Genomic DNA, 27,131 nt, shown 5'->3' on the forward strand with positions numbered 1-27,131 from the left:
AAATTGAAAATTATGCTGGTTAAAGTGTAACCAAGGGTCAACAGGGTAAAGTCTACACACCTGACTTACATTGATGTAACTGAGAGTGTTGCCAGTCAAAGATTATAATATAATATATAATACAAATGTCTTAAAAAAACAAAGTCATGTAGAGGAAACCATCTCAGACTTTATTAAAGCTGCTTTTCATTTTACATACAATTCAGAATTACATATTTACAAATATACACAGATACGTCTCATTATAATATCTTTATATCAACACCATACTCAGTAGATATACAATAGGAAAATAATAGAAAGTGGTTGCTGCAATGTGCTGCATAAAAAGAAACTAAAAAATATATAACCCTTCTCATCTCTCCAGCCTCCGAGTCAAAAGTACAAAGAACTCAATAAGCTTCATTGTGTGACCATGATCAAAACACTGACAAGTTTAGTGCCCGTGTCAGCTTTCATAAGAGGGCAGAAAATAAACTCTCACAATATACAACAATGCCTGGTAAAAAATATTTGCCTTGTTCAGTCAGGTTTAAAACCGGGGCTATGAAGAATATGCCACAAAGAATGATGATATACAGAGAGACAAAGAGACTCACAAAAACAATCCCCTTCACAATTTTTACATGCTCTCGAGGAAAACAATGTGAGGTATAAGAGAGGACACATCTGTACATATGTAACATACATTTTATCAGTCTTACAGAACTTACACTGATCAACACATAATGCCAGCCACAGTTTACTCTCTGGTTTAGCTCACAGTTTAACACCGAAAAGCCTGTAAACTAGTTTCTTCCTTTTTTTCTGGAGAAGAATCTTTTCTTTCTCAGGGAAGACATGCGTTTTGAAGAATTTGAGAAGCGGTTCTCAACAAAAAACAGCTCAAGAAAGTAGTCAAAAGCACAGATCATGATTCTGTTAAGCCAGTGGACAAATACAGCCCATATTAAGTAATAAACAGGTGGGGCTGGTTTCAGTGGAACAGTGTGTTGCACTTGGTATGTTTCTGTTTAATAACAGGGTCACACATTCAACATTAAGGATGGGTAAAAGGAAGAGATAATTTTACAGTGCGCCTTGCGGATACAGTAGAAATCATAGGTTATAAAAAACATGTTTACCCTTGGAAAACAAGGTAAGAGAGGAGGTGTCATTCAGTGTTCAGAATAGCACAAGTTCCTTATGTATGTGTGTGTGTGTGTGTTGAAGAGAGAAAGAAAAAAGCAGCTGGTTATCAGAAGTGTGCTATCAAGCTGTATCAACATCCTGATTTCCACTATGGGCCTAAAATTAGACTTTTGTCTCTCTTTTTTTTTTTTTTCCACCTTCTTACCCGCCTGTGATGATTACTCAGCTACATTACGATGTCAAGTAAACAAATATTGCTCTCAGGCTGGTGGTGCAAACATGTCGAGCAGGTCTGGGCCCTGGTAAGCCCTGCTTGTAGAGAAGTGGCTACTGTCACATGCCTGAGTGGGGCTGGGAGCAGAGTGACGGGACAAAGCCTGCTTTTGTTCCAGCAGTGCAGACCAAAGATAGGTAAGCAGAGTGGCCATGAGACAAAAACCAGCTAAATATGCAGAATATTGAGATTTATGTGAGACTGTAGCTATTTGTTTTACCAAAATTTCAATAAAGATTACCTGACTAGAAGTTAATCCATCAGATGAATGCATAAGAATTATATATCCTTAAATGGGACTTTGCATGTAAAACTATTTCAGCTGATATCTGTGGCCTTTCTGGATGTTTGTGACATAAGTATTTGTTCTGAAGCACATATATGTGCAAGAACGCACACACACAAAGACATTAAGTCGACACAAGCAGGCATGCAGTCACACCTGCCTGCCCAAACGACTTCTGGGGCTTCCTGAGAGGTAAATCCAGAGCAGTGCAGAGGCGAGTTAGACAATCACTCTCAAAAGAACGAGGTTCAAAAGTTGTTCCAAGCTGCCGCTCTCTGTGTAAGCGATGGGTATGTGTAGCTGGAGGAGTGCGAGACATGTGGCCACCAGGGAGTGCTGGTGGTGACGGTGGAGGATTGATCTCAAAAGTGTGACGGCTGTTGCTGCGCTCGCTTCACATGATAAGGAAAGTTGGTCAAATTAGATGGTTCTGTTGTTTATGTTCTTAATCTGCATTTAAGACATTCACCAAGTGACACTTTTGACGCTGTGTCTCAGTTGAAGTTAATACCATAAAGCCGGGGTTAAGGGAAGCGCATGTTAACAATCTTTTCCATGTGGGATGAATACAGCATTCTTGAATGGAAATTAAACTTCTTTAACATCACTGGCCTGCCAGACACTACAGGGATTCAGCACACTTTATGTCCAAAAAGATTACAAGACTTACAGTAACATGCCCTGAACATCTGACCTGTTCAGTGATGCTCCAAGACGCACTGAAAGCTTTTCTTTTTTTTTTTCTTGTTGCAGCCAGCTGCCAGTTTTCACAGTGTACGATTAATGTCTGATGTATCATGTGAAATACCAGTCTGATAGTATCTGTAGAGGATTCACACCAGAGAATCTGTTGCTGTGCTGTGATATGATCGACTTGTAGGGGTTTGACTAATTTAGAGCAGATATTCTTTGAATTTGTCCACTTTAATATGCTACATAATCACAAGGATTAAATACGGCACTGAACAACTGTTCAGTGACTTATTAAACTGAAACATTCAGCTTTTCTCTGTACTGTAGTTTACAGAGTGTGATTTTTAAAGAAGGCCTGACAGGAAGTGACAGATCATTTCTCCCTGATATTTTTATTATCTGAAGTTTCTGTCACTGGAATGAAAATACCTACACTTAAAATTAGCAGCATGCTGATATTTTTGAATCATGGTTGCAAATAGCTGATATTCAATATCTATCAATCTGATTGTTTGCGTTTTTTAAAAATCAAATGATAATATAATACTGCTGGGTGAAAATAAGCTATTTTTCATGTACAAATAGACTGACAGGTGACTGTAAATATCCACAGAAAGGTGGGTGTTGTTAACACTCAGCCGGTAACATTCGCAGATGCAGTGATAGTTTTGGTTTTTCGGTTGGATGCGGCCAACTGTGAGATGAAAGGAACATTTTGATTGTGTCCTCCTGTCAGAGTCAACTTCCAGTTTTGTAATTCCACCTGGAAATGGTTTAAGCTGGTGGGGGACGGGAGCCGGGACAGTGACTGATCGCAGGTCAGGGTTTGATGTCAGAATAGCTGGTGTAGGTCTCGCTGCAGCTGGAGGAAGTGCTGAGGTTTCCAGAGACGCTGTCATCTACAGGACAAACACACACACACAACAACAGTGTTGGTTTTGGGGCAGTAAATCAAAGGCTCACATCCTCTTAATAACTTCAATAGTAGGATATTCTGACAGTTCAATTGCTTCAATTACTTTAATTGTAGGGAAAGTAACAGTATGACTATTTGAGCAACACATTACCACTACTTCCCTATTACTACTCCACAGTGTTGAGGAACAGATCTGAATATGCCTAAAATGTATATACAGTATACTAAAACTAACAATGAACTGCCTATTTAATATAACCAACCTGAGCTGCTGAGTGACTGGGATGACTTGGACTCTGAGATGAGGCTGAGGAGGTTTGCCTCAGCCACCCAGCCCTCCTTACTGCTGCGAAGGTTCTTCACAAACCTAAACAGGATTCAACAAACACTTTAGCCCAGATAGAGCTTTACTGCAGATGCACAATATGTATAATATAACAGGTTTTTGATTGAAGGAAGAAAGATGTTTACCACTGTCCCTCCTCTCCTTCTCTGATTAGCTGGACCACATCTCCGCTCTTAACAGACAGCTCCTGAGGTCCCGCCTTCTCGCAGTCCGCAACCACTGTATACTTTCCTGGGGCCTAAAGGGTGTCAAAGGTGAAAATGAGGCAAGTGGCAAACATCATCGCAAGCATATTTATTTTCCTGCATTGCTTCCAAAATACTCCACAATGAAAATTACTGGGCCTTGTCAACGTTGTCACTGTATGACTAAAACTTAAAAATACACCATATACTGTATGTAAAACTCTCACCAGCTTCTTTCCAACTTCGTCCTCAGGGTCAGAGTTCATAGGGTCCTCGCCGCTGGAGTACCCATCATTCTCTTCTGAGGCGTCCACCGAGAGAGACGCTTTGTTCCAACCTGTAGGTGAAGAGATTTTAGAGGTGAGTGGATGGGAGAAAAGGCAAAAGAGAGAGGTGGAGAAGAGGAATAGTGGTAAGTGACTTAAGGAAATGTAGAGTTGAATCTTAACCACACCCACACGCACAGACTCATACTCCATGTGGCATTAAAATGTTTCCTTATGTAGATAAGGTGGAACACTTGGATTTTAAGTGTAGAAGTCATAATCAAAACAAGCTCTAGAAATGCTCACCTAGGGGTCATTGTGCTTCTCAGAATGTAAATTTGGCATATTCATGGTTGGAAAATCAGTGAAACAAGATTTTTTCCATCAACATCGGAAAACAGACACGGTACATGAAGGTACATTTTACCAGGAGGAAACAGAATGCCACATGGAAGAAGGTCACATTCACACATAAATCTCCCACGAGGAGCACAAAAACCACAAACCCAGAGATCCCATTCAGGTCAAAAACAGCAATTTCTCATCATCCCAGTGAAACACAGCAAGGAAATAAACCACAAGTGAATCAAGGAATCAGAGATTTTAATCAGATGGATTAATGAACTGCACTGTTCTGACTGCTGGTGCACTGGAAATGCCAGCCTTACTTACTTTGTGTGCTTTTTTCTTACTCACATTGTTCTCCGTCCCACACAACAACAAACCCCAAACACCCAATAATAGCAGGGGAGAGAATGATTGATTCGAGGTAGAGTAGGCACCTTGCAAAAATTTAGTCATTTAGTCTTGAATTGAGACTTAAAATCTTTCTAAAACAAGTGAAAAAGTAGGTTATCATCAATTTAAAAAGAATTTTCTCTCTCCAATGGAATATAAGACAATAAGACTCAATACAAAGCTAAATGACTTGGAAAGTGGATACTTTTGCTACACTTTACCTCTTGTAAAATCAATCATCACTACAAACTACAGCAAACACCCACAGTGGCTGATCCTCAGAGCGGCTCTGTACCTCGCCGCTTGCTCTGTAACAGACTAGAGGTACTCATCCATTTGACTCTGCTCAGAGTGTGATGGGGAGCCGACTCTAGACAAGAAGAAACAGCCAGCAAATCAGTGACTGTGTGTGAAACTGGTGACGCTGTTCTTTAGGAAAGGTTAGTAAAGAATAAGAGTTAGTACAATAATCATTCTGACACAAACAAGTGTTCCTCAATGAAAATGGACACATCATCTCCACAAATGAAAGACTCGTAGCTCAGTGATGATGATGACCTGTGGATGAAGGCAAATAAATGGGCATGCACATGACAAATTGCAGTGTTTAAGGACAAAAATATATCACAGAGCATCTGCATGTCTCAGAAAGTCAAAAAAAAAGACTTTTAGAGACATTTCACTGCTCCAAATGTATGCAACTGGATTTAGGACATTTTAATAGTAAATGTAGGATGAAAGGATGAAGAACAGTTTCTATTGGTGGACTAATATCTGGTATAACATCGAATCCAGAGACACATGTGAGAGCTACACACAAGACTGTTGCACACCGTAATGTTGAGGGATGGGAAGATGAAAAATGGACTGACGCCCTCTAGAATTAAGACGGACCCCCTATGATGGGACGACAATATACCTTTGAACCCAAACGGAGTGGGGTCACTCTTGACCAAGTGGCGTTTGGAGCTGTGCTCGGGGCTCAGGGCTGAGCCTGGCCACACAGGCAGAAAAAAGTAAAGAGAAGGAAGAAGAAGAAGAAAAAAAGTGAAGAAACAAATGCAGAGAAGCAAGAATTTAACACTTTCATGAACTAATCCAGTGAGATGCTACTCATATCTTCAAATAACTCACAGTCATTTGTTTCCTCTTATTAAGTATGAATTTCATGCTCATTTCAGGAGGTTTTCTCTACCTACAGTCAGGGTCAAACCTCATGAAGTCACTCATACGCCACATATTACTTTTAAAGAAGTCTATTAGACATTATACATTATAATACAGTATCAGAGTAACTTTCTCTATTGCTATTGAAGTTCTAGTGGTGTATCTGGTGGGAACTGCTGCACCTGACCAGGAGCAATGTAACACTTCTACCACCAGGAGGCAGCAGAGTAACTACTGTAGGATCATGTGTTCAGCTCATGGTGAAGGCTGATTTAACAGAGTTTTAATTATTTAGTGAATTGCTGATGTACTGTTGATAGACACATACTGGTCTCAATTATAAAAACAACACTTGTAAGTCCATTATACTAAAATTAATAATTATTTAATGTTAAGATTAATTAAACTGAATGTAGAGACAAATCATCAAGTCAGCAAACTGACTCAATAGGGTCACATACATCAATATCTATCTAAATCATGAGCTAATGGTCATACCAGACCAAGTAAGGCTGTAGCAGCTAAACTCCTTAATGTATTTAATTAACCAAGGATGCTTTTCATTGCTTATAAATTCAAATTTTCATTTGTAAAAGGAAGAATATGTTACATAGTCTGGCTTTAACGATATAAAAACTAATCTGAACTGGTGTAAACATTGTGAGCCTGTTTTTGAAATGTCGTCAGGTTTGCTAATGTTACCTTTCGGACTCTTGAGATTGCTGAAGCCCTGCAAAGTAAAACGCTTTTTAGCCACTGAGGACCTGTCAGTGGTCGGACTGGTCACCGGTTCATCTGGAAGCAATGGTTTGAAATGGGAGGCAGGAAGAGAAGAGAGGAGAGTGTGGCAATCACGAAAAGAGAGATATAGCCCAAAATAAAAATAAAAATAAAAGAGGTAGAGAGACAGATAGAGGAACCGTGGAGATGAAGGTGATGAAGAAAAGAAGAGCCCAGATCAGTGAAAGATTACAGTGCAGCTTTAAGTAGGGCATAGATAAAACTTTTTAGGATGTACAACCGTAGCTGATTGATAGATTTATGTCTGTGCTTGAGGACGCAACATGAATCAAACATTCACCTTTGTGTTTCGGCGAAGAAGAGGAGTTTGTGTCAGAGATCGGACTTGGTTCCACCTTCTTCTCCTCTTGCTTCTTCTGGTTCTTCTGAGTGCTGCTACGAAAGGGACTGCGGAAGGACAAGAGGAAGAAAACATTACAATAAATAAAAGGCATATTGTAGGTGTGTTTGTGTGTGTGTGTGCCGTGTGTAAACACTGCGTGCATGCTCATGACACCGACCTGAGGGAGATGGAGCTGTTGTTGCTGGTAGGAGTCGGGGAAACAGAGTCTGAGCTTTTCTGCTGGCTGGCATCTAAAATATACAACATTTTATTACAATTGCAAACAGGTATGCTGTGCCAAAGACAGAGAAGAAGAAAAACAAACGAGCGTGTATGGCTGAGCGTTCACAAATACCTCTGCAGGCTTTGAGCTGTTGGGTCAGAACTTTGCGGATCTCGTTCACCCATGCTGTTTTAATCTCAGGTGTTGGAGCCTAGATAAGAGAAATAATATCAATTATTAAAGCACTAACAGTTGCTTTTTAGTGAAAAGGAGCAACACTGGTTACTTGTCCATCAGTATATCATCCATAGTGCTCGTTTTGTGGTCAAATAGGTTCAGTAACCTTACCTGAACTATAAAAACTTCTTCTCTGGAGTTACACCAAATCTCAAACTTCTTGTTGTCTCCTTTAGCGTTCTCTGTAATGCCCACCGCACTCATCTGAGAGAAGAATGACAACAGAAATATTAAGCACAAACAAGTCTGCAGTCCTCATCTTTGACTACAGCGAAATCTGAGCAGTGTGAACTTACACTGAGGGAGTGTTTGAAGCTGTAAGACGGAGCTTTCTCGTAGCCTTCCCCGTTCTCCTCTCTCCTCTTACAGAAGAGCAGGGCCTTCTCGTGCAGGAACAGGTGCCTCTGCATGGGCTTAAACCTGGCCAGGTCCTTGACCTTGGCGTGACCTTTCTTATGCTCTGTCCACACGCTGAAGGAGCCCTGCATCAGCAGACGACCAAGCTCTGACAGGTTGCCCTGAAAGAAAGAAAAAATAGACCGGTATGAGAAAAAATACAAAATAGGGTAACCCTGTAGTGTTTTACATACATTTATTTGACATATTTTTCTTCTTTAAGACTATTTGACCTATTATTGTTATCCAAGTACTGCAGGATAAAAATGCAGAATTTTACAAATTAGTGAGAATCTGACTGAACAGTTTTCATTTTATGAACCATGTCAAACTAACAAGTTAGAAGTAAAACTGCATATTGTATATGAACAAGTTGCACTTCTCTTCTGCTAGTTGGAATATAATAAATGTGATGTCAGGTCATAGGACTTTTTAAACTTTAGATGATCCATGTGTTCAATTTGAACCTGAAAAAACTGTGAACAACAATGCTACTTAAGAATGGAGTGAAATAAAATAAAAATAAATATTGTATTATGTAGAGTCTTAGATCTTTTAAACACTATTTATAATTGTAATTAATCTCCAGATCATTGTGAGGCTCCTTGATAATAAGTAACGGATCAACTAATTTTTTTGGAGGCATGGCCAGATACTCATTCACTCAAAAATAGTCTGTATTGCTACAACCAAAAAAATGACAAAAACCTTTCTACCGAGCAAATTCAAAAGTCCACTCCTAAAGCTGAACAACAGCATTTCTCTCAGAGTAAGTTTAACAGTGTAATTTCTCTGACCTCGTATCCTGTGATGGCGATGAGGTGCATGGAGTCGTTCACAGCTTTCAAGATCCCCAGAATGGAGGAGAGAGCTTCCTGTAGGTCATCACAGCCATCACAGCCCTTACTGTACTTCAACAACTCCTGCAAAACAAAGTGAAAAACACAGATACTCAGTGTCTTACATAAATGTTCATACAGATACTGTATATACGATACATGAAGAGAACTCACCTTCAGCAGTAGCTGGTACTTGGTGATTCTCTGGACGGGTTTAAGGAGGTAGGAGTCCAAACCAAGTTTATGTTCCAGCTTCTTCTGGCACTCCTGGTTCACAAAAGATCAACCAAAAAAGGTATTTAGCTTCACTGTTCTTATAACATGAAAAGAAAACTGTTGATCAGAGCAGTGAGGATCTATAGCTTGTGCTCCACTAATCACATTCTCCTCCAGTCTTATAGGGAAATACAACATTATCACTTTTATTTAAAATCATAATAGCTGACGTTCACTATTTTCTTTCAGTAAATCATTTAATGAGGGCAAAGAACAATATCACCCTTACAGAGAAAAATCCACTCGATATGCTGTTTGTCATATTCTCAGGATAAATTTGGCAAATGGTTTCAAAAAGGCGAGAGGTGCAAACATGAAAGGTGAGAGGCAGACCTGGAAGAAGGCACAGTCAGAGCACTGTCTCCACAAGCTCTCTGAGCGAGGTTTATTCTGGCAGTAAGCCTCGTAGATCTGCAGGTCCTTCATCTACAGAGAGAACAAAACCGACATTGTGACAAGTTGGAACAATTTCACCTTTTTTTTACTCAAAGTTGTAAAGAATAAACAGTTTGCTTTCTGCAAAGTTTGTTGAGACATTTCCTGTTTGGTGCAAGATTGTCAAAATTAATAACTTTAGTCATTGATTTCACTTTTTAAGATTAAGATTTTCTATTGGCTCTTTATATGTCTTAAGTCCAGACCAGAATGTAGGAAGTGCTTACCCTTTCTAAAAAGCAGCGGCCCACTAGTTCAGGATAGTCAGTGTACGCTTCCAGTTCCTTTAGAAACGTCCTGGAGACAAAATAAATGACACCAATGCTTAGACCAGGAAGTCAAAGTAAACATATGTTTGAAAACAGACATTTATTCAAGTCTCACTACACAAATGAGCAAAATAATCAAAAGCACTTGAAAAATAAACTGCGTGTACCTCTTATGAAACTGGTAGATTTCAGGCATGTTTCCAAACAGGACGTCCTTCTTGCTGAGCAGGGTGCTGGGGATGAGGTGAGCCATGGCAGGGTTTTCCATCTCTGCTGCATAGCCCTGGAGTTTAATATTACATCCATTATTACATCGAGTACAATCAGCAAAGAGCCTGTTGTGGTGAATATACATGAACAGACTTGACTGAACTTCACTCACCTCCAGCACACACAGTAGCTCCTCCACATACGCTCTCTCTGTCTCCAGCAGTTCATTCATCACGTGGCTGGAACACATAAAAACAAAATATATTTACCGGTGTGCTATTATACTGTAACCCTACCTCTCTAACTCAAAGATAAGTCAGTACTGAAGTATTTGGATGTCAGTTTATTGTACATAAAATATGTATTCTATACCTTAAAAGTGATAGAAAAGAACAAAAACTAATCACAGTATTAATATCCATTCACTGCTTTCTTATCTATGGCTCACAGAATGACCTTTGACCCCTTACCGTCTCAGCACTGCCAGGTTTTCTTCTTCTTCTGACAGAGAAGCATGTCTGGTGCTACCGTTATGTACGGGAGACTCCACCTGGACACACACACAGATATATATACATAAAAAAAACACACACTGTACACTTTCCTTTCTCTTAAATTTTTGGGTGAATAGTAACCTCTAATCGATCAATTAATTGATCAGTGGTCATGCATTTACCTTTTTGCAGATGGTATTATCCGCAGAGTATCTCCTCTCTTTTCTCTGTTGATCTGAAGGACAGACAAAAAATAATGTTTTTATCCCGTCATCACTCTTAGTCTACATCAGTTTCCATTCTTAGCAAGGCACCACCGAATGATGCTCTGTCATTAAATAAATGTATCTTTTGATCTAGGCTTACTGGGAGAGGACTGTGGAGACTTCACTTCAGGTCTTGGTGCCACTGGCTGCACTGGTCTGGTCTGTTTGGCGGCAAGTTTCTTCAGGCTGACACGTCTCTTCTCGAACATCTCCTGGACAGAGCTTTGCTTCTGGAAAACTTTCTCTATCTGGTCCTGATGGAGGACGGAGAACAGGGATCAACATAACAACAGTAGGAAACATTATAAGGCATCACATGTAAAAAAAAAAAAAAAAAAAAAAAAAAAAAAGTATTACATTGTCAGAAAAGCATATATTAAATCTGTTAAATCCACTTCCTACTAACCCTGAGCTGAGTAGTGAGCACCGCCTCATACTGGCAGCAGATGGCGCTGCGGTCAGTGAGGGTGTGTAGTGGTGCTGTGTCCAGGTATCGCTCCAGTTCTTGCAGAGCTGCCTCAGCTCCATCCTGAGACTGACAGCGGTCCACTGGTTGGCTGGCCAACAAGAAGATGCCCTCCTCACACCACCGTGATGCCTGGGAAGAAAAATATTAAGGCATTATAGGATTAACAAATCTGGCAAAAGTTCCATCATCTTATATTTATCTCAAAAAACTGCTTGACACACTCTTACCTTCTCCAGAGCGTGGTGCAGCTCCATCGCCCGGAGCAGGAGGCTCTTCTTGCTCCTCAGAGTGGAGCTGATCTCCTCACACACTCCTCTCAGCTCGATGCACTTCGGCCTGATGGAGTCCTCAGCATAGTGGGAGTTTTCTATCAGCCTGTCACCTTCGCCGGCCAAGGACAGGGCATAGTCTAGTACCTCCTGTTGAAACACGATGAACATGTCTATTCTCAATATCAGATTATACTTTCAAACGGAGTCAGGTTACATAAAGAATATTGGCTTGTCAGCAGTGGAAACATCATCAATCAATCGCTGACAGTGAAACAACTCCTCCTCCTCCTCCACTTCTCTCTTCCTCCTCCTCAGTCAGCATTCATTACTTGATGGAGTGGGACACTTATATTGTGCAAAGCAGCCATTCTACAATGTATGCGTTTTTAAGACGTATATCAGTGTTTTCAGATGTAGAGCTGATATTTTGAGGCAAATTGCAAGGTAGCCTCTTGAAATTTTGTAATTTCCTCACCATAAATCCAGTATGTGGGCCTCTGAAATAGCATTTAGATCTTTATAAGATTCTCTCCACTAAAAACCTGGACACTAATAATAATAATATTGGGATTGTATGTAGAGTGTAAATCATGTAATCAATCTAACTGAACTGGTGCAATTCACACGTGCACACACAGGTGCCCTCTCTACACCTCTCCCCATTTTCATTTAGATCCCAGTGTGAGGGGGATGCAATAGGGCATGATATTGATTATATCATTAGCTATATGGCTTCAAGGATGCATCAAAGGTGAAAAAGTTGAGCATGTGTTTTCTGAACCGTGTGAGCTGCAGGATGAATCAGGATTGTGTGTGTGAGTGTGTGTGTGTGTGTGTGTGTGTGTGTGTGTGTGTGTCTTACACAGGCCTTTTCCTCATGCCCATTGAGCTCTCGGAGGACATGCTCGGCATGGACAGGGCTTACGCTGACCTCAGAAAAGCCTGATAACCGCTCCAATGTCACATCAAGCTGGGCACGCACCTACGAAAACACATTGTTAATGCAATCAGCACACAAACTAATCTGTCCAAGAACTACATTTCCCATAATTCAACTCACTTCACGGAAGTGCTGTTCAAAGTGGCGGAGCTGCAAACACTGCTCCAGCTTGGTGCGGTGACGCTCCCAGAAATCATCGAACGCTGTCTCTGTTTCGTCCAGCTGACCCAGGAGTCTGAGGGGGAGGGGAGGAGAGCAGAGGAGAGGAAGAGTCAATCATGCATTCAGTGACAACTTCTTGATCTATTTCTGTATCTATCCATCCCTTCCTCTACCTCTGTACAGTAGCTAAGTTTTCCAGCTCATCGTGGGTCATGTTGTATTCAGGGTCTGTCTGTAGAGGCTCATTGATACACTCCAACAGGCGTCCCCCTTGAGACAGTGCCACCTGCAGGTCCTCCTGGAAATTGAACAAATTATATTACATCTCTGGATGTTGCGTTTGTCTTCTGCAACTACCCAAATATATTTCCCAGGCTTTAAAAACTGCCTAAAACTTTCCACCAAATAGCCATAAGAGAAAGAGGGAAACACAGAGGGACCTATGGTTGGCTGACATGAATAGAAAAGACAAAAAAAAGCATCTGTGACCTTCATTTTATCCTTCTTCAGAGTGTGTGTGTGCAGCAGGTTGGTGGTGGCCTCGGCATCATTGGGTAATTCTGTCTCTGCGAGCTCAGTGCCAAAGGCCTGCAGGGTCTGAGCCGTGGTCTTCACCATGAGAGCGAACGCCTCGATGGCCTGTGGAGGACATTCAGAGTATAAATACACAGAGGTCCATGATGCAAAAATACATGCATGGCAGTATTCACACACCGTGAAATACTATCCTATGTGCAAAAAATATACTTCAAAATGGGAGATTGTGTACTTCAAAAAAATGCAGTTGTACGTATGTATGTGTGTGTGTGTTTGTGTGTATGAGTACATACAGTGCGATGTGAGATCCAGCTGTCATGGCAGTATTCCTGCGTTCCTCCCAGCTCTGTGGTCAGTTGTCCTGGATCAATATAGGCGTGGAGCTCAGTCACCGAACTCAGCATCACCACCTGAATGACAAACAATCACACAATCAGCTGTTATTATTAAATGATAAGAGCAATGAAAAAAAGAACATGAGAAAATACAAAACAGAAAGTGAATTTCACTAAAACAGAGTAAAGATCATTGTTCAACCCATTTAATGAAGTCTTATAAAACTAGTTCTAGGGGGAGTTGCAGTGACCTAAATAATGCATTCAATAAGTCACAGAAACACATACATTATGTAGGGACTGATTAAACATAGACACATGCAGAGTAGAAGTCATACTGGCACCTTCATTTTGAACTCATCCTTGTTGTACTTGAACAGGAAGTCCGACAGTGTCCGCTGGAGCAATGTAGTGGGACGCAACACCAGAACCAAGTGCAAGATCCCTGGAAATGAGCCCTGAGAGAGAAACAGAGGAGCTGAGTTGTCAAATGCAGGTTTTTTATTCCTCATTTTTATTTAATATCTGTTTTCAAAATGATATATGTATGCATGCATCATTCATGTGTAACTTGCTTAAAAAGGCACCCTGTCGAGTTTTCTTGTAAACAAACAAAAGTTAGTAACACTCAGTGTTTCACACCAAAACAAATAATCAAACAACTGTATGCCAACTCAGTGGATAACATCTAACTAAAATGGAAGGAGTCTCTGTCTGTCTGTATGGATGTATGTCTGTCCTTTGATTTTCTCGACAACCGTTCATTTGATCGACTTCACACTTGGCAGGTGTATTGCTGAGGACCCAAGGAAGTAGTGTCAATAACCTAGTCCCAAATAACTAGCTGTTAGCAATGACAGCAGCCAGTTTATCTCACATTCGCTGTGAGTTTTTGCACCCAAATGACGCGTACACTCTAGCATTGCTAGGGGACACAACTGTATCATGGCAGGTGTATTGCTCAGGACCCAAGGAAGCACAGCGTTGACTGTGAAGTTGTTTGGATAAGCGGTTCTCGAGAGAGCTGCAAGCAGCAATACCGCAGACCAAGCAATATGCCCGTTCTGAACAGGCACGTTTTGAACAGGCACTGCACTAGTTGTAAGCAAAACAGGGACCCACTTGTAAAAACATTGCTCCATAGCACTACTAGTGGTCAAAAACTCCATATGGTACCTTTAATTTGATGCTTTACAAGGGCCATGCTCAACAAAAATGCTAAAACTTCACATTCGAGAGTTGCCTATATCAAATGCACCTTTTAAATTACAGCAAATATAAACGTAAAGGAACTACATTGTATTCTTGGCATAGCAAAGATGGTTTTTAATATGCTTTTTTTGCCATTGTAAATATGTGTGAGATGAGGTCTATAATTCAGAAATGGAATTATCTATCAACACTAAGTAAATATAGAGAAAGTCTTGGTTTAATATTGCTGCTTCTGAGTCTGAAGCTGAACTGAGCCCACAAGTGTAACCACTGTGCCACTGCTGCAATAAAGAGACCAACCATGACAAGGTTTTTCTGGGATTTAATATCCCCTAAAACTCACATTTCTCCACAGTTGTTCCCTTGTCACACCTTACACCTGTAAACCCGGTGCTACAAGGAAAATTAATCCTGCGATTTGAGAATAAGCAGTTTTTGTGTCTCTCCACCTCCACACTAACAGGTTAAAATCGTGGAATTGCCTTTACACAGACGACAGCCCAAGAGGCCACTCAACCCGAAGGCTTTATTGGTTATAGCTTCCTCTAAAACCCCGGGTGAATTGCCTTGCCCTGTTAGGCATCATAAATCGATGTAGGGTGACATGTGCACACACACACACACACACACTCATGGACATACACACACACAAAGGGCCCAAGGCAAGCGCAGCCCATGAAATCTTTCGATGCCATTTATAAAGGCTGGACAAAAAGAGTAGAGATGTGATAGAAAATATTGGAAATGTTCAAGATGTTGTGACATTGTGTTATGTTTTAGGCTGATGAAATTTGAATAGTAGTAGTGTCTAGCTATGCTAGCTTTTGCTGCTCATGCACATAACCAATTAACGAGAAATTACAGTCTGTTCTTATCAGGATATGTATTATATTAAGAGGTTTTCTCATCTTTTACCCACTAAGAAGGATTAATACATTTAATGAATGTACAGTAGAAACTGGTCTCTACAAAATGGTGCCACCTGCTGACTACATCCATCATTGTCGTCACAAAGCTGATATTGATCAGACATCCCATAACAACACTCACAACTGGTGCAATGATAAAATCTGTAACAAAATAAATTCTGTACATGGCCATGATTTAGTCTACGAGGAGACCTGCACACACCGAAGCCACATACACACATACATCAGTCATGAAATGCCTTCACGGCGTTGCCATGGAGACCAGTCTCCTTGGAAAATGCATGGAGAGAGATGGAGAGAAAGAGAGAGAGCATGAAGGAATGCAAGGGAGAGTGACGATGCAGGGAGAAAGAGGGTGTGTTTGAGACAAATTAAGGGAGAGAGAATGAGAGCGACAGAGTCTTCTCAAAGTGTCGATAGTGCTACAGCTTCACTCTACTCTTCCAGTCATTTAATTTTGGCTCACACACACACACACACACACACACACACACACCTCTGCCTGCTGTGATGTTGATGGAAACAGCCAGGTTGGAACACTCAACACTCCTACATGGTTCCTTTCCAATTCACACCCAAACAGACGCTTAATTTTCCACTTCTACTACATGCTCCCAAACAGTCCTTACTGCTGTAATGACACCTGCAAATAATATACTGAGAGAAAGAATAAAAACAGTAGAATCATTGCAATTCATTTTTCTGCCTTTTTTTTTTATTGCGATGAACAGATTGTCCTTCTACCAGTAACACACCGTGCAAAAATATAAGCCATACATCTGTAATTTGAAGCCATTAAATTCAATAAACCCTTAGAGGTCTTGGTTTAATTTGTAGCTCCGCATTAACATGACAATACACACACGGCTTGGTGCGTCCCCTGACAGATGAATACAGACATGCTAATGCGTATACACGTCCCCGGATACACACTTATGCACACACACACACACACATATATATACACACACACTTCTCAAAAGATAAAAGCCACACATAAATAAATGATAAGGATTAGATTTTTCTGTTGACCAGGGTGATTTATATTCTTGCAGTGAGGAAGCAGGGAGGACGGCCCACTCCAGTCACATCCTCTAATGACGTCCACATTGTTCTCCTGGGAGTTGGATTGCCAACATATTAAATCACCTCCCTCCACTTGCTCAAGCCCCCCCCCCCCCCCCCCGTCTATATCACAGTGTTTGCTTTTGGACATGAAAAAAGTCCAGATTCTGACAAAGAGATTCACATTAAATCTCGACAGAGGCTGCTGTAGTGTAGCTGGTGTGTTAAAAAAAAAAAAAAAAGTATTTGTTGTAACAAATTCACGCCTGTTGTTTGCACCAGCTGATGGAGCTGTCTGGGTCTTCACCCTGCAGCAATATTCCTCTATGCTTGAGTGACTGCATATTTATTACCCTACAACAGAGATGAAGGGATGGTGTCCCATCATTATCTGACTGAAATGCTGTGGATTAACCCCTATTTACCCAAATTAATTTCTGGTGTTGGGATTGTGGATCTATAGTGAGATTTTGGAGGAAGACTGAGTGGAAGCCTGTTGTTAAAGCATCCAGAAAAGACAAGGACTGACTGAAATTGAGATTGTGAGCAAGAAAGGATACTGACACTAGAAACATGAGTAATGACACTTGGGCATATATGATTTATGCTGCCGAGCAGGAAGCTGTTGCTTTAATTCTTTGGTTACAGATTGAGGCTGATTAAGATCATAAATCACTAGAAAACCCCTTTACATAACTCTTTTTCTGAACAAGTGTGGAATAAACTATCTAAAAGGCTTAATGTAATTAATTTCTACAAAGAAAATCACATTATTTAAGACTCTTGTTGGAGTTTCTGTAATTTTGTGAGCGGTTTATTTCATGGTGACTATCGACTGGAGGTCAAAGTTCACGCTTGTTTTTATTTACAGCAAGAATGTACACAAGACTGAACACTACAGGTCAGCGCCATCTGTGCATTGTGAGAAAACCAACATGGCAGTGTGAGAGCATCTGTGCCTGCATTTTACACTAATCTCTAACAATACTGCCCACTCCGTTTTTTTTTTTCCCCCCTTTTCAGAGAGAAACCAGCAAATGGCAGGCAGGCGACCTTGAACGGCCTTGATGAGCAGATTGTCTCACGGGAAGACGGACGACCTTCATACTCCAGTAAGACCGAGCGTCATTGGCTGGTGGACAGAGCAGGCGTACCCAATGAGGACATCTACCAAAGGGGATCGAACAGAGGGGACTGAGGAGGACAGACACACACACACTCACCACCTGCTCTTTATGCCTTCAGGTTAAGTTATAATGCTGCCTGCTGCCATCATGGACATGCTTTTATGTATTCTACTCCCCCAACATGAAACATAAAAAGGATTTAAAGCTGACCACCATGTGTGTCTTTGTGAGTGTAACCTAAATCTAAGGATCCTGTCACTTTCTTTACTTGAATCTGCTGGTTTAGATAGTGATATAGGATCTCTTATACAATCACACATTTTTTATTTCACACGTTATTCCACCTTGCTCTCTGTTTTTTTATCTCATCGGTATGCAACGTTTCTGTGTGTCTTGATGCCACTTTAATGACCAGGACTTCCTTAAAACATGCCAGGTCTACTGTAGCATGAGTTCATCACTAATTACAATCATTTTGAGATATTAATATACTTACTGTAAACAAAAAGCATCACCAAAAAAATGTATCAGCCTCTAACTGCTAGCAGGTCAAACTGAGTATAGCGGTAAAGCTTCCAAACTGCTTTGCAGCACCAAATGGGAAATTATTCTCTGTTAACAATTATTACCCTATGATATCATTTCACTAAAACAAAAATATACATTACAGTGTTCCCAGTTTTTTTTTTCCTAGTGCTGTGAGGGAAGGGAAGACTCCATGGGGCGGAGAGACAATAGAAACACAAAAGCTGAAGCCAGAGGTGAAGAGATGGATGAAAGAAAAAGGAAAGAGAAGTGATGAAAGAGAGAGGAGGGGAGATCCCGCTGAGAAGCCTCTGCTACCATGCTGAAAAACTCTGCTCTAACTGCCTCTCTGAATCATGGGGTTTCTATGGGGTATGATGAGGTGTGAGACTCACTTCATCATAGCTTTTTGTACTTTATTATTTTCATTAAGACAAAATTACAAGAGTCTGTCTGACCAAGGAAAAAACAAAACATATGTATCTTCAATCAAGAGGTAGAACAAGCAGATACTGATGTTATAAATGAAAAAATAGTGATTTTAAGGAAATCAGGGTTCATGTGACCTGTGACTAATACTTATAACATTAACCAAATGGTAATATCTTGTCAGTCATCAGTTATTGATAAAAATATGAAATTATATGATGGTTAGGGGTTTGGTAAAGTGTTCTAAATCAATATAAACAGTTTCCATGCATCTTGGTTTGGTTTTGCTCACACTTTCACATTTATATAACAGCAATAAACGAAACAACTACTGATTGGAGCCATTGCACTGGAATAAGATAGCAGACCTGGAATAGTCCATTATGATTGGTGGGGGAGTATCTTGATTGTACAGATGTTTGTGTGTGTACAGGTTAAACTGGTGGAGTTCAGTAACTAAAGCGAGGAGCCTCGTAATGACTTCTTGGCACGGTGGGGACAGTTTCTTAGAAATACCACAGAGAAAACATTAAGCTTGATGATAATCAGTGTCCAATTACCATATATTTACATACATTTGCATACATTGAACATGCTAAACGGTGCAATACAGGATGAGCATCTTAACAACAGATGTGTAGAGTGCGGTGAAGCTTTAGCTTCATGTTGGCAGAGCTGGTTAATCGTGATTCACGGATGGAATAAAGAGGACAATGCAAAAAAAAAAAAAAAAAAAAAAAAAATCAAAAAAATCGATAGGTGAGAAAGCCAAAAACCAAAATAAATGAACCAAGTTATGTAAAGCCATAGTGAGACATGATACAGCATCATTCTAGAGAAATAAATAAAGACTTTTTAAACTTCAGTATTCTCAGTGTTATTAATATAAATAACAAGCACAGAATACTTTATCTGTCATTTGATGCTTCTCTTGTAGTCTTGTTTACAAGTTTGAAAATCCACCCACTGCTGCTGCTTTTCTGTTAAGAACGATTATAGACTAAAATGATATCACAAAGAGAGCAGTCAAGACTGTTTGTTTCTTGAATGCCTCAGCTTAACCACTTTTTTTTTTTTTTTTTTAACTTTTTCATGTTTAGGGCCTCTGAGAGCAGCCATTATGATTCCTTCTTCTCTCCTCCTTTTGGCTTTTTTCTTTTTTAGCTTTACCCTCTTTCCTTTTTTAAGCATTTCCCTGATTGCCTCCATCAATATCCTTTATCCTTCCTCTTCTACTCCCTCCTCAATTGATCATTTTAGAGAGGAGGGAAAGATTTACACTTGCCCGAGAAGTAGGCTAGTAGGCTAATGGCACACAGATACAACGACATTGAAAAGAAGAAAAAAATATAACAGAATGAGATGAATGGCTCACACAGTTTAGACTTTCTATTTCTGCTCCAACAGGAGGGAATCTCATTGCATGCACACATACACACACCATGTTCACACATTGTGAGACTCCACCACCCACTCCAGCATAATATGCTATTTTTAACCCCCCCTCTTGCCTCGTTTCAATATCCAGAGAGAAAAAACACAGTCGCCTAGTTGCCAGTACACGTTCTTTTTATACACAGCTGAATAATGAATAAAAAACTAACTCGACTAAAACATATGTACAAGCTAGCGAATGCACACGAAAGACCAAAACATCCATTACTCTAAAGCAAATTATACACACACACACAGCTGACACCAGCAACTGCACCCACAGATCCATGTTTAAACATTAGCATTAACACATGTAGAGTGTGAACACACACCAAAACAGCTATTTGTAGTCAGAAGTACTTCATCAGCAAATGATGCACAAACAAATGGATCAGTGCTCACACGAAAGACAGTTTTCCCCTTCACTCTCTCACACATACACACACACACACACAGGGTCTTACTGCGATGCGGAGCAGGGTAGCCTTGACAGCGGCCCATCGGTCCAGTCGTCTGTCGATGACCAGGATGAAACCCACTCCGGATGCTGCAACACTGCAGGAAAAAAAAAAAAAAAAAAAAGATACTGTTATCACGATGTGTGTGTATGTTTACAAACCAGGTTTAGGTCAAGGTCCGAAGAAAATCTAATTATCGTATGAGGCATCACATTATTCCAACAAAGGAACTTTATGAAGCATGTTAATGTGTTTGCTCTGCTCTCCAGTATCAACCTGGAGCTACTGAGTGAGTTCCAGCAAGATGAGGACTTCATGTCAGAGTTATTTCTTCTATCAGATATGATCCTAATCACTGAACACTGTAAGAATGACCTGTGATACTCAAGTAAGTAGTACATTTTCAAATAGATCTCCATCTCCTCTCTCCATGAGTACTCCATCAGTGTTGCAGGTCCTGTGATGTCCCTTTCTTTGGATTTTATGTGAACCAACAAAAATATAAAATCCATCATTTCCACCGCAGCAGATCAGAGCCAAATGTAAAAGCTTCCATTGACTGTCTTTAGGTTGGATCACAATAACAACATATAATAACATAAACATTATATGAAAATTTGCAGCACTTCAGTGGTCTTTGTTGGCCTTTGTGACAGTGAAACATATTATTTTGGGATTAAAAAGAAATGCTAGGAAAGGTTCAAACCTTGGAACCAACTGCCTGTGTGTCTGTAGTCAGCATTTGTCATCAGTGATGATTATGAGAGACCCTTGTGATTACCATGGCAACCTTGGCTCTGCATTTACGTGTGTGTGTCTGTGTGTGTTTGTCTGTGTGTGAAAATCTTGTCGTTCATTCCACAGGCAGTGCCATATGTAGCGGCCTCATTAAGCTAATGTGTGTGTGTTAGTGTGTGTATGTGTGTATGTGTGTGTATGCGTGTGTAAATGCAGCATTTCCAGTAAAGGTCCTGCTACATTCTGACATCTAAACCCACAAGCAAAAAACAAGAATATTATAACACAACACACACATACACACACTGTGGGGCCAACATACAAATACTGCTGAGTTGGTCCATCTGGGTGTCATTATTTGCCAATTTTCAAATCATCACACACACAGACACACACACACACATACATATTAAGAACATGAACACACTATAGTACCCAGTGAACGCTGCGACAGCAAATCTTCAATCCATCTTTAGTGGAAAAAAATATTCAAATCACATGAATGAAGCCGGGTGAACTGGGAAAATCTTTGCTATTCCAGGACAAAAAACCCAACAAATATCCTTAATATTCTGTTATCATCCAGCAATAATCCAATATTCCTTATTTTTCCCTTTATTCCGTGTTGTCAGTGTTCAACTCCTGCATCCACAATCATCTGTTTGCAGCTCACAGAAGGAGAGAGGTGACCGTTCACATCCTTAAAGAGCATCTCCCTCCTCCTTTTCCCTTCTCCCTCTGCTCCTCCACCACTTGCTTCCCGCCCTCAGCCAATTAAAACCAAGCTCTGCATCTTGCTGTTCCTCCACAGCCAATTGGAGCTCAGAGTGCGGCCGATTGGCAGTCGGGTGCATATAGCTGGTGGGGAGAAAGGGAGGGGACTCAAAGAGGGGGGTGGGATATGAAAGGTGATGAGCCGCAAGAAAAAAAAAAAAAAAAACCTGATACACTGAAAGGCCGCCATGACACACACACACACACACACACATATATGTATATATATAGATATACAGATGCATACATCTCCATCCTTTCTCCCCCTCTTAATAAGAGTAAGTGTGTGTGCTATAGCGTGTGTGTGTGTGTGTGTGTGATGGGAGTGCAGCACTCAGCAGTAAAGGAAAGGTGAAAGAAAGGGAGAGGGCGTGAGAGGGAGGAGGTACAGAGGGAGGGAGGAGAGAATAAAGGAGGAGAAATACAGACAGAAAGAAGAAAAGGTAGAGGTGTAGATTATGATTTAATCTGAATTTAATTAGCAAAAAAAAATTGCATTATGTTAAACCTCCTCAAGCCACACCTAAAATCTGTCTCTCTGCAAAAATTCATTCCGTCAAATTCTGCCTACATTAAAATCATCTCATTTTCAAAAGGAAATCTTAAATGTATTGCTTATTTTTCTCTCATAAACCCACTATTTCATCCTTTATTTTTCATTCCCAAAATCATCTCCTTTTCTCCACTCTTTTACTCCATTATCTCCAAGATTTCTTTATGTCTTTTGTGGCTTCATCCTTGCAACACCCTTTGGTGTTGTACTGACATCTGTTGGTTCCAAGTGGTATTACAGCTCTAATTCATTTGGCCTGATTCCTTTCACAGTTTGTTTGTTGTCAAACCAAATGTGGCTGACAGAAAGATAGTGTGTGTGGGTGTGTTTGTGTGTGTGTGAGAAACTAACCTGGGAACGCTGGTGAGGTAGCTCAGGACATTTTGGATCTCCTCCTCTTCCAGCTCACTGAAAGTTGGGAATTCTGGGAAGACGATGATAGGGCTTCCGTTTATCCCGCGGCCCCCTGGAGACACAGGTGTTGGGGGTAGATCAGAGAGAGGTCCAGGCTTTGTCAACCAGGGGTTTGAGGTTTTGGAGATGTCTACTGACTATAAATTTTCCACAAGAACTTCAGATGAATAACTAATCCTATGACAGAGGACGTGAAGATAATAAAAAAACGAAACAAAAGTACAAAATCAAAAGGGCCTCACACACACACACACACACACACACAAGTACACTTGGCTTCCTCTTTCGTTGGTGGGTCAAGTTGCAAAGCAGTTCATCATGGTGATGAATTATTCACATGCCGTCATTGGCCAGGCATTATCGTCATGGTAACCCAACACAGGGCCCTAAGTGTGTTTCTGTGTGCATCAGTGTGCAAAAAAAGTTTGTTTCATTTTGTACAAGTGTTTGTGTTTCCTATCTGGGTCAACCTGTCATCAGTAACTGACAAAAGTGAAACTTTTCCTTGCAGAGCAGTCCAGCACCGACTGAGAGCAGCTCTCTCTTTTCTTGCTTTAAAGTTCAAAAATCTGATATACACAGAGTTTAAAGTTTTGACTTTATGCCTAAAGTGTTCCTCACTGCAGAGTAATCTTTCAAGTAATGCCACTTTTAAGTCTTTTAAGTGTACACTGAGTAGAAGCGATGCTATTTCTGGAATCTGGATGACAAATCTGCACTGCATGTACTGTAAACCTCCCTGCTGTCAGACACACTCCTTTTATCTGCTGCAATTTTTGTTACTGACTTTCTTACTTGACATAAAAGAAAGAGCTGTCAAACTGCTAAACATATTTACCATCCAACAAGACGGATAAGTACATAAAATCCAAATTTAAAGTAAAACCAAACCACAAAAAAAGAGATAAAATTCCAGAGGTTTTATGTTTGTTGCATAATGTTAACAACCCCAATTTGCGCTATCATTATCTATTATTATATAAGTCCTCCTTACTTGGCTTGAATGTGTTATTCTCTATTATGACAACCCAGTTTTACAAACTAATCTAATCCATGCTGCCTATTTGAAAATGCAGCAGAATGGAAACAAACTTAGATATACCTGAGGTCACTAGTTCATCTTGAATTTCACCACTTTACTTAACAGTGTTACATCGTTTCGGTCAATTGAATTTGTTAAGCTGATTCAAAATGTTGGGTCCGCTTGTATTTTTACTTATGTAAAAATGTCACGGCGGATATTTATTTACAGTTGCATTTACAGGTAACACTGAGGAAAGCGTAGGGCTGTGAGGTGTCTGTTTTTTTGCTGCTGTGCATCATTTAAAAAGTGACAGACACATATCTGTGAGTGTTGACGATTTCATTTGTTATTTTTGTTACTTTTTTTGCTCTTTAGTTTAAACATTTACAGGTTTTCACATTGAAATTTGCTTAAATTGAGCCTTCCTTGCGAGTTAATCATCCCTAAAGTCCTGCTGTACAATAACAACAGTGAGATAAAGAGAGAAAGACATCAAACCAACCTGGCAGGATGGCAAACTGTTTCTGGAGTTCAGAGCCAATTTCTGCCGCGAACAGGGGGCCATCCTCCCTCTGCAGAATGTCATCTGGTGAGAGAAAGATAAAGACATACTCATTAGATACTAATGTCTCCACACACAAAAGCATAACATGTTGGAGGTTCTCAACTCTTTGCAATTAAGGACAGTTGATTGCACTTCTGAACTCAGAGCTGAGGGGTCACACCGGAGCTGCAAAGACAGTTAATGTGCCGTTTATTCCGGTGGTTGATGAGGTCTGGTGACTGTTATAAAGGTCAATTGGGATCAGACGACAAAGACAAAGAAGAAACAGTTACAATCAGGCTGTGAGGAGCGCCGTAGCTCATTGAGCACAATCTGATATAGAGCCAAAAAGCCAATGTGACCCATTTTAGTCTTTATAGCCAACAGCTGACCTTTTTATTACCGATACTTATAGGTAATTCAATCCTGTTTATATAATATAAACTTGTTAGCTATCTAATGATTTCTACCTTGCAACCTTTTCTAGCCTCAGTTAAACACTCTTTAACATAAACTGAAACTATATTAATTTCAGGACTGTTCATTTCCTCTTTTTTTTTTTTTTTTTAAATATATGTTTAGGTTCTTCAGCTGGAAACAAAGGGAGGAGTGCAGGAAATGGAAAGAAAGAGAGATCGAATGAAAGGGAGGAGAGGGGAGAAAGCGAGGCAGAGACACCAACAGGGGGATGAAATAAACAGCATTTGTATTTCCTCCTCTCGCTGGTCAAGCTGGATTACAGTAATCTCATTTAGCCCTCAGAGACATGTAGAGACAGAGAATGATGGAGATAGAGGGAAAGGGAAAGCATCCCCCCCTCTCGCCCACTTAGTCGCCATGTGTGACCCATGCATGCCAAACACAAAGAGGACTCTAAATTGTGTACAATCGTGCGTGTCTGTGAATGAAAACTGAGAATTTTTGATGTCATTTTAGTGTGTGTGTGTGTGTGTGAAGGAGTATCACTGTGAAAAAGTGTGTGCATGTCGGTATATAGACAAAGGCTGGCACTGAGGCTGGTGTGAGGGAAGCACAGTAAGGTTTCCAAGCAGTATGGTGGGACTGGCAGTGAAAGGCATTAATTACCATGTAAGTGCAAACCAAACAAACTGTTCACATTTTAGAGAGCAGTCATCCGCCCAAATCTCCCCTCGGGAGCAGCGCTGACTGATTACGATCAGTCTCCAACTTAGTAGACAGAGTGACAGTTTGCTGGTTTCAGGCTCATTTAAAATGATCTGTTAAGTAAAATGAGTGGCGAAACGGGTTTGGGGGGGGGGTCTTAATCATCAGATTAATCAGATTTAAGCCAAAAAACGGCTTCACTTTCTCTAGTGTTAAAATCCCAGAACCATAAAGTATAAGAATAAGTAGCTTTCATCACCTTGAATATTTATTTATTAAGCCTGGAAATGAAATGACTTGGTCTCAGCTCCGTAAAAAATCACTATAAATATAGTTTTTAAAGGAAATGCCATGAAATTTAATAATGGCTTAATGATTATTTTCATTATCAATTATTCTGCTGATTATTTTCTCTATGATTGATTAATCATTTGGTGGTTCTCAAACTTTTTCTGCCATGCCCCTCTTCAGAAGCCAAAAAAAAAATCAATAAATCCTCAGATTGGAGAAGCTGGAACCAGAGAGTGTTCTGCATTTCTGCTTGAAAACCTACTGAAACAATGAATCAATCATCAAATGTTGCCAATTAATTTAATCTGTCAATCAACTAATCAATGAATTGACTAATTGTTTCAGCTCTGCCCAACTCGCCTTGATGGACTTGACTTGAACCCGAAAGTTTGACAAACAGCTTGTGACAGCATGCAACCTTTTGCAAGATACAGTAGATGGTAAATAAAATATTTCGCCCAAGAAGTAGCAAGTAGCCAGCTAGTTTCTGATGTTTATTGGTCATTTCTTCCATTGACCTTAGAAATCTGACAGATTAAGAGCTTAGATCCTCAGTAATGCTATATACAGCGTGTCAGCATACCGTTGGCTAGACAGTGACTCACACCGCATACTGTAGGTCTCATGTCTCATGAGTAGTCCGCACAAAAAGTGTTGGCAGCTGTTTACAGGATGTTCGGGATACATTCTGCCTTTTTTTTTAAGTTACTTTACAAGTGGGTAACACGACATACATGTAGCTGTGGTGAGGCAGGAATCTATTAAACTGAAGGAGTACAACAGTGGCTGGCACACACACACACACACATGGAGTAATAATGCCAGTAAGTCACTGGGCAAGGCTCAGATATCAGGGGATTATGTTAAAATGAGAGAGCAGTGATTCAGGAATTCTCCAGCTACTGTGCATATACACATACACGCATACATTGTTATAATCTGTTGTAAAAGGGTAGGAGAGCAGCAGCAGAGGAGTTCAGTTAGGAAAAGAGGAACAAGGAGGG

General features: G+C 40.3%; 1 protein-coding gene and 1 long non-coding RNA gene across 3 annotated transcripts in view; one reads left to right on the forward strand and one right to left on the reverse strand.

Moving 5' to 3' along the window:
• Nucleotides 1-149: 149 nt before the first annotated feature.
• mcf2la (mcf.2 cell line derived transforming sequence-like a) overlaps nt 150-27,131 on the reverse strand; it is a 46,026-nt gene continuing 19,044 nt past the window's right edge. Inside the window, exons 2-32 of one of the 2 annotated variants that reach the window (XM_042404966.1) lie at nt 24,670-24,753; nt 23,081-23,195; nt 20,671-20,761; nt 13,830-13,943; nt 13,444-13,560; nt 13,103-13,252; nt 12,787-12,911; nt 12,572-12,686; nt 12,374-12,493; nt 11,467-11,658; nt 11,177-11,368; nt 10,871-11,024; nt 10,687-10,739; nt 10,481-10,560; nt 10,183-10,249; nt 9,968-10,083; nt 9,759-9,828; nt 9,430-9,522; nt 8,995-9,087; nt 8,779-8,904; nt 7,882-8,103; nt 7,697-7,789; nt 7,481-7,559; nt 7,304-7,376; nt 7,084-7,190; nt 6,705-6,797; nt 5,755-5,829; nt 4,059-4,168; nt 3,772-3,884; nt 3,564-3,667; nt 150-3,283 (exon numbers count right to left, since the gene is read on the reverse strand). In XM_042404966.1, the coding sequence (XP_042260900.1) occupies nt 3,204-3,283; nt 3,564-3,667; nt 3,772-3,884; nt 4,059-4,168; nt 5,755-5,829; nt 6,705-6,797; nt 7,084-7,190; nt 7,304-7,376; nt 7,481-7,559; nt 7,697-7,789; nt 7,882-8,103; nt 8,779-8,904; nt 8,995-9,087; nt 9,430-9,522; nt 9,759-9,828; nt 9,968-10,083; nt 10,183-10,249; nt 10,481-10,560; nt 10,687-10,739; nt 10,871-11,024; nt 11,177-11,368; nt 11,467-11,658; nt 12,374-12,493; nt 12,572-12,686; nt 12,787-12,911; nt 13,103-13,252; nt 13,444-13,560; nt 13,830-13,943; nt 20,671-20,761; nt 23,081-23,195; nt 24,670-24,753 (3,416 nt within the window). In that variant the 3' untranslated portion in view covers nt 150-3,203. Of the gene's footprint in view, nt 3,284-3,563; nt 3,668-3,771; nt 3,885-4,058; nt 4,169-5,130; nt 5,206-5,754; nt 5,830-6,704; nt 6,798-7,083; nt 7,191-7,303; nt 7,377-7,480; nt 7,560-7,696; nt 7,790-7,881; nt 8,104-8,778; nt 8,905-8,994; nt 9,088-9,429; nt 9,523-9,758; nt 9,829-9,967; nt 10,084-10,182; nt 10,250-10,480; nt 10,561-10,686; nt 10,740-10,870; nt 11,025-11,176; nt 11,369-11,466; nt 11,659-12,373; nt 12,494-12,571; nt 12,687-12,786; nt 12,912-13,102; nt 13,253-13,443; nt 13,561-13,829; nt 13,944-20,670; nt 20,762-23,080; nt 23,196-24,669; nt 24,754-27,131 lie in introns of both variants that reach the window. The other variant, XM_042404965.1, reaches the window with a different exon arrangement.
• Nucleotides 10,936-18,020, forward strand: LOC121892130. The gene is made up of 3 exons (XR_006094301.1): nt 10,936-11,062; nt 13,866-13,981; nt 17,715-18,020. It is a non-coding gene; the product is annotated as an uncharacterized LOC121892130 (long non-coding RNA).

This window comes from Thunnus maccoyii, chromosome 24 (genome assembly GCF_910596095.1).
Source record: "Thunnus maccoyii chromosome 24, fThuMac1.1, whole genome shotgun sequence".
NCBI lineage: Eukaryota > Metazoa > Chordata > Actinopteri > Scombriformes > Scombridae > Thunnus > Thunnus maccoyii.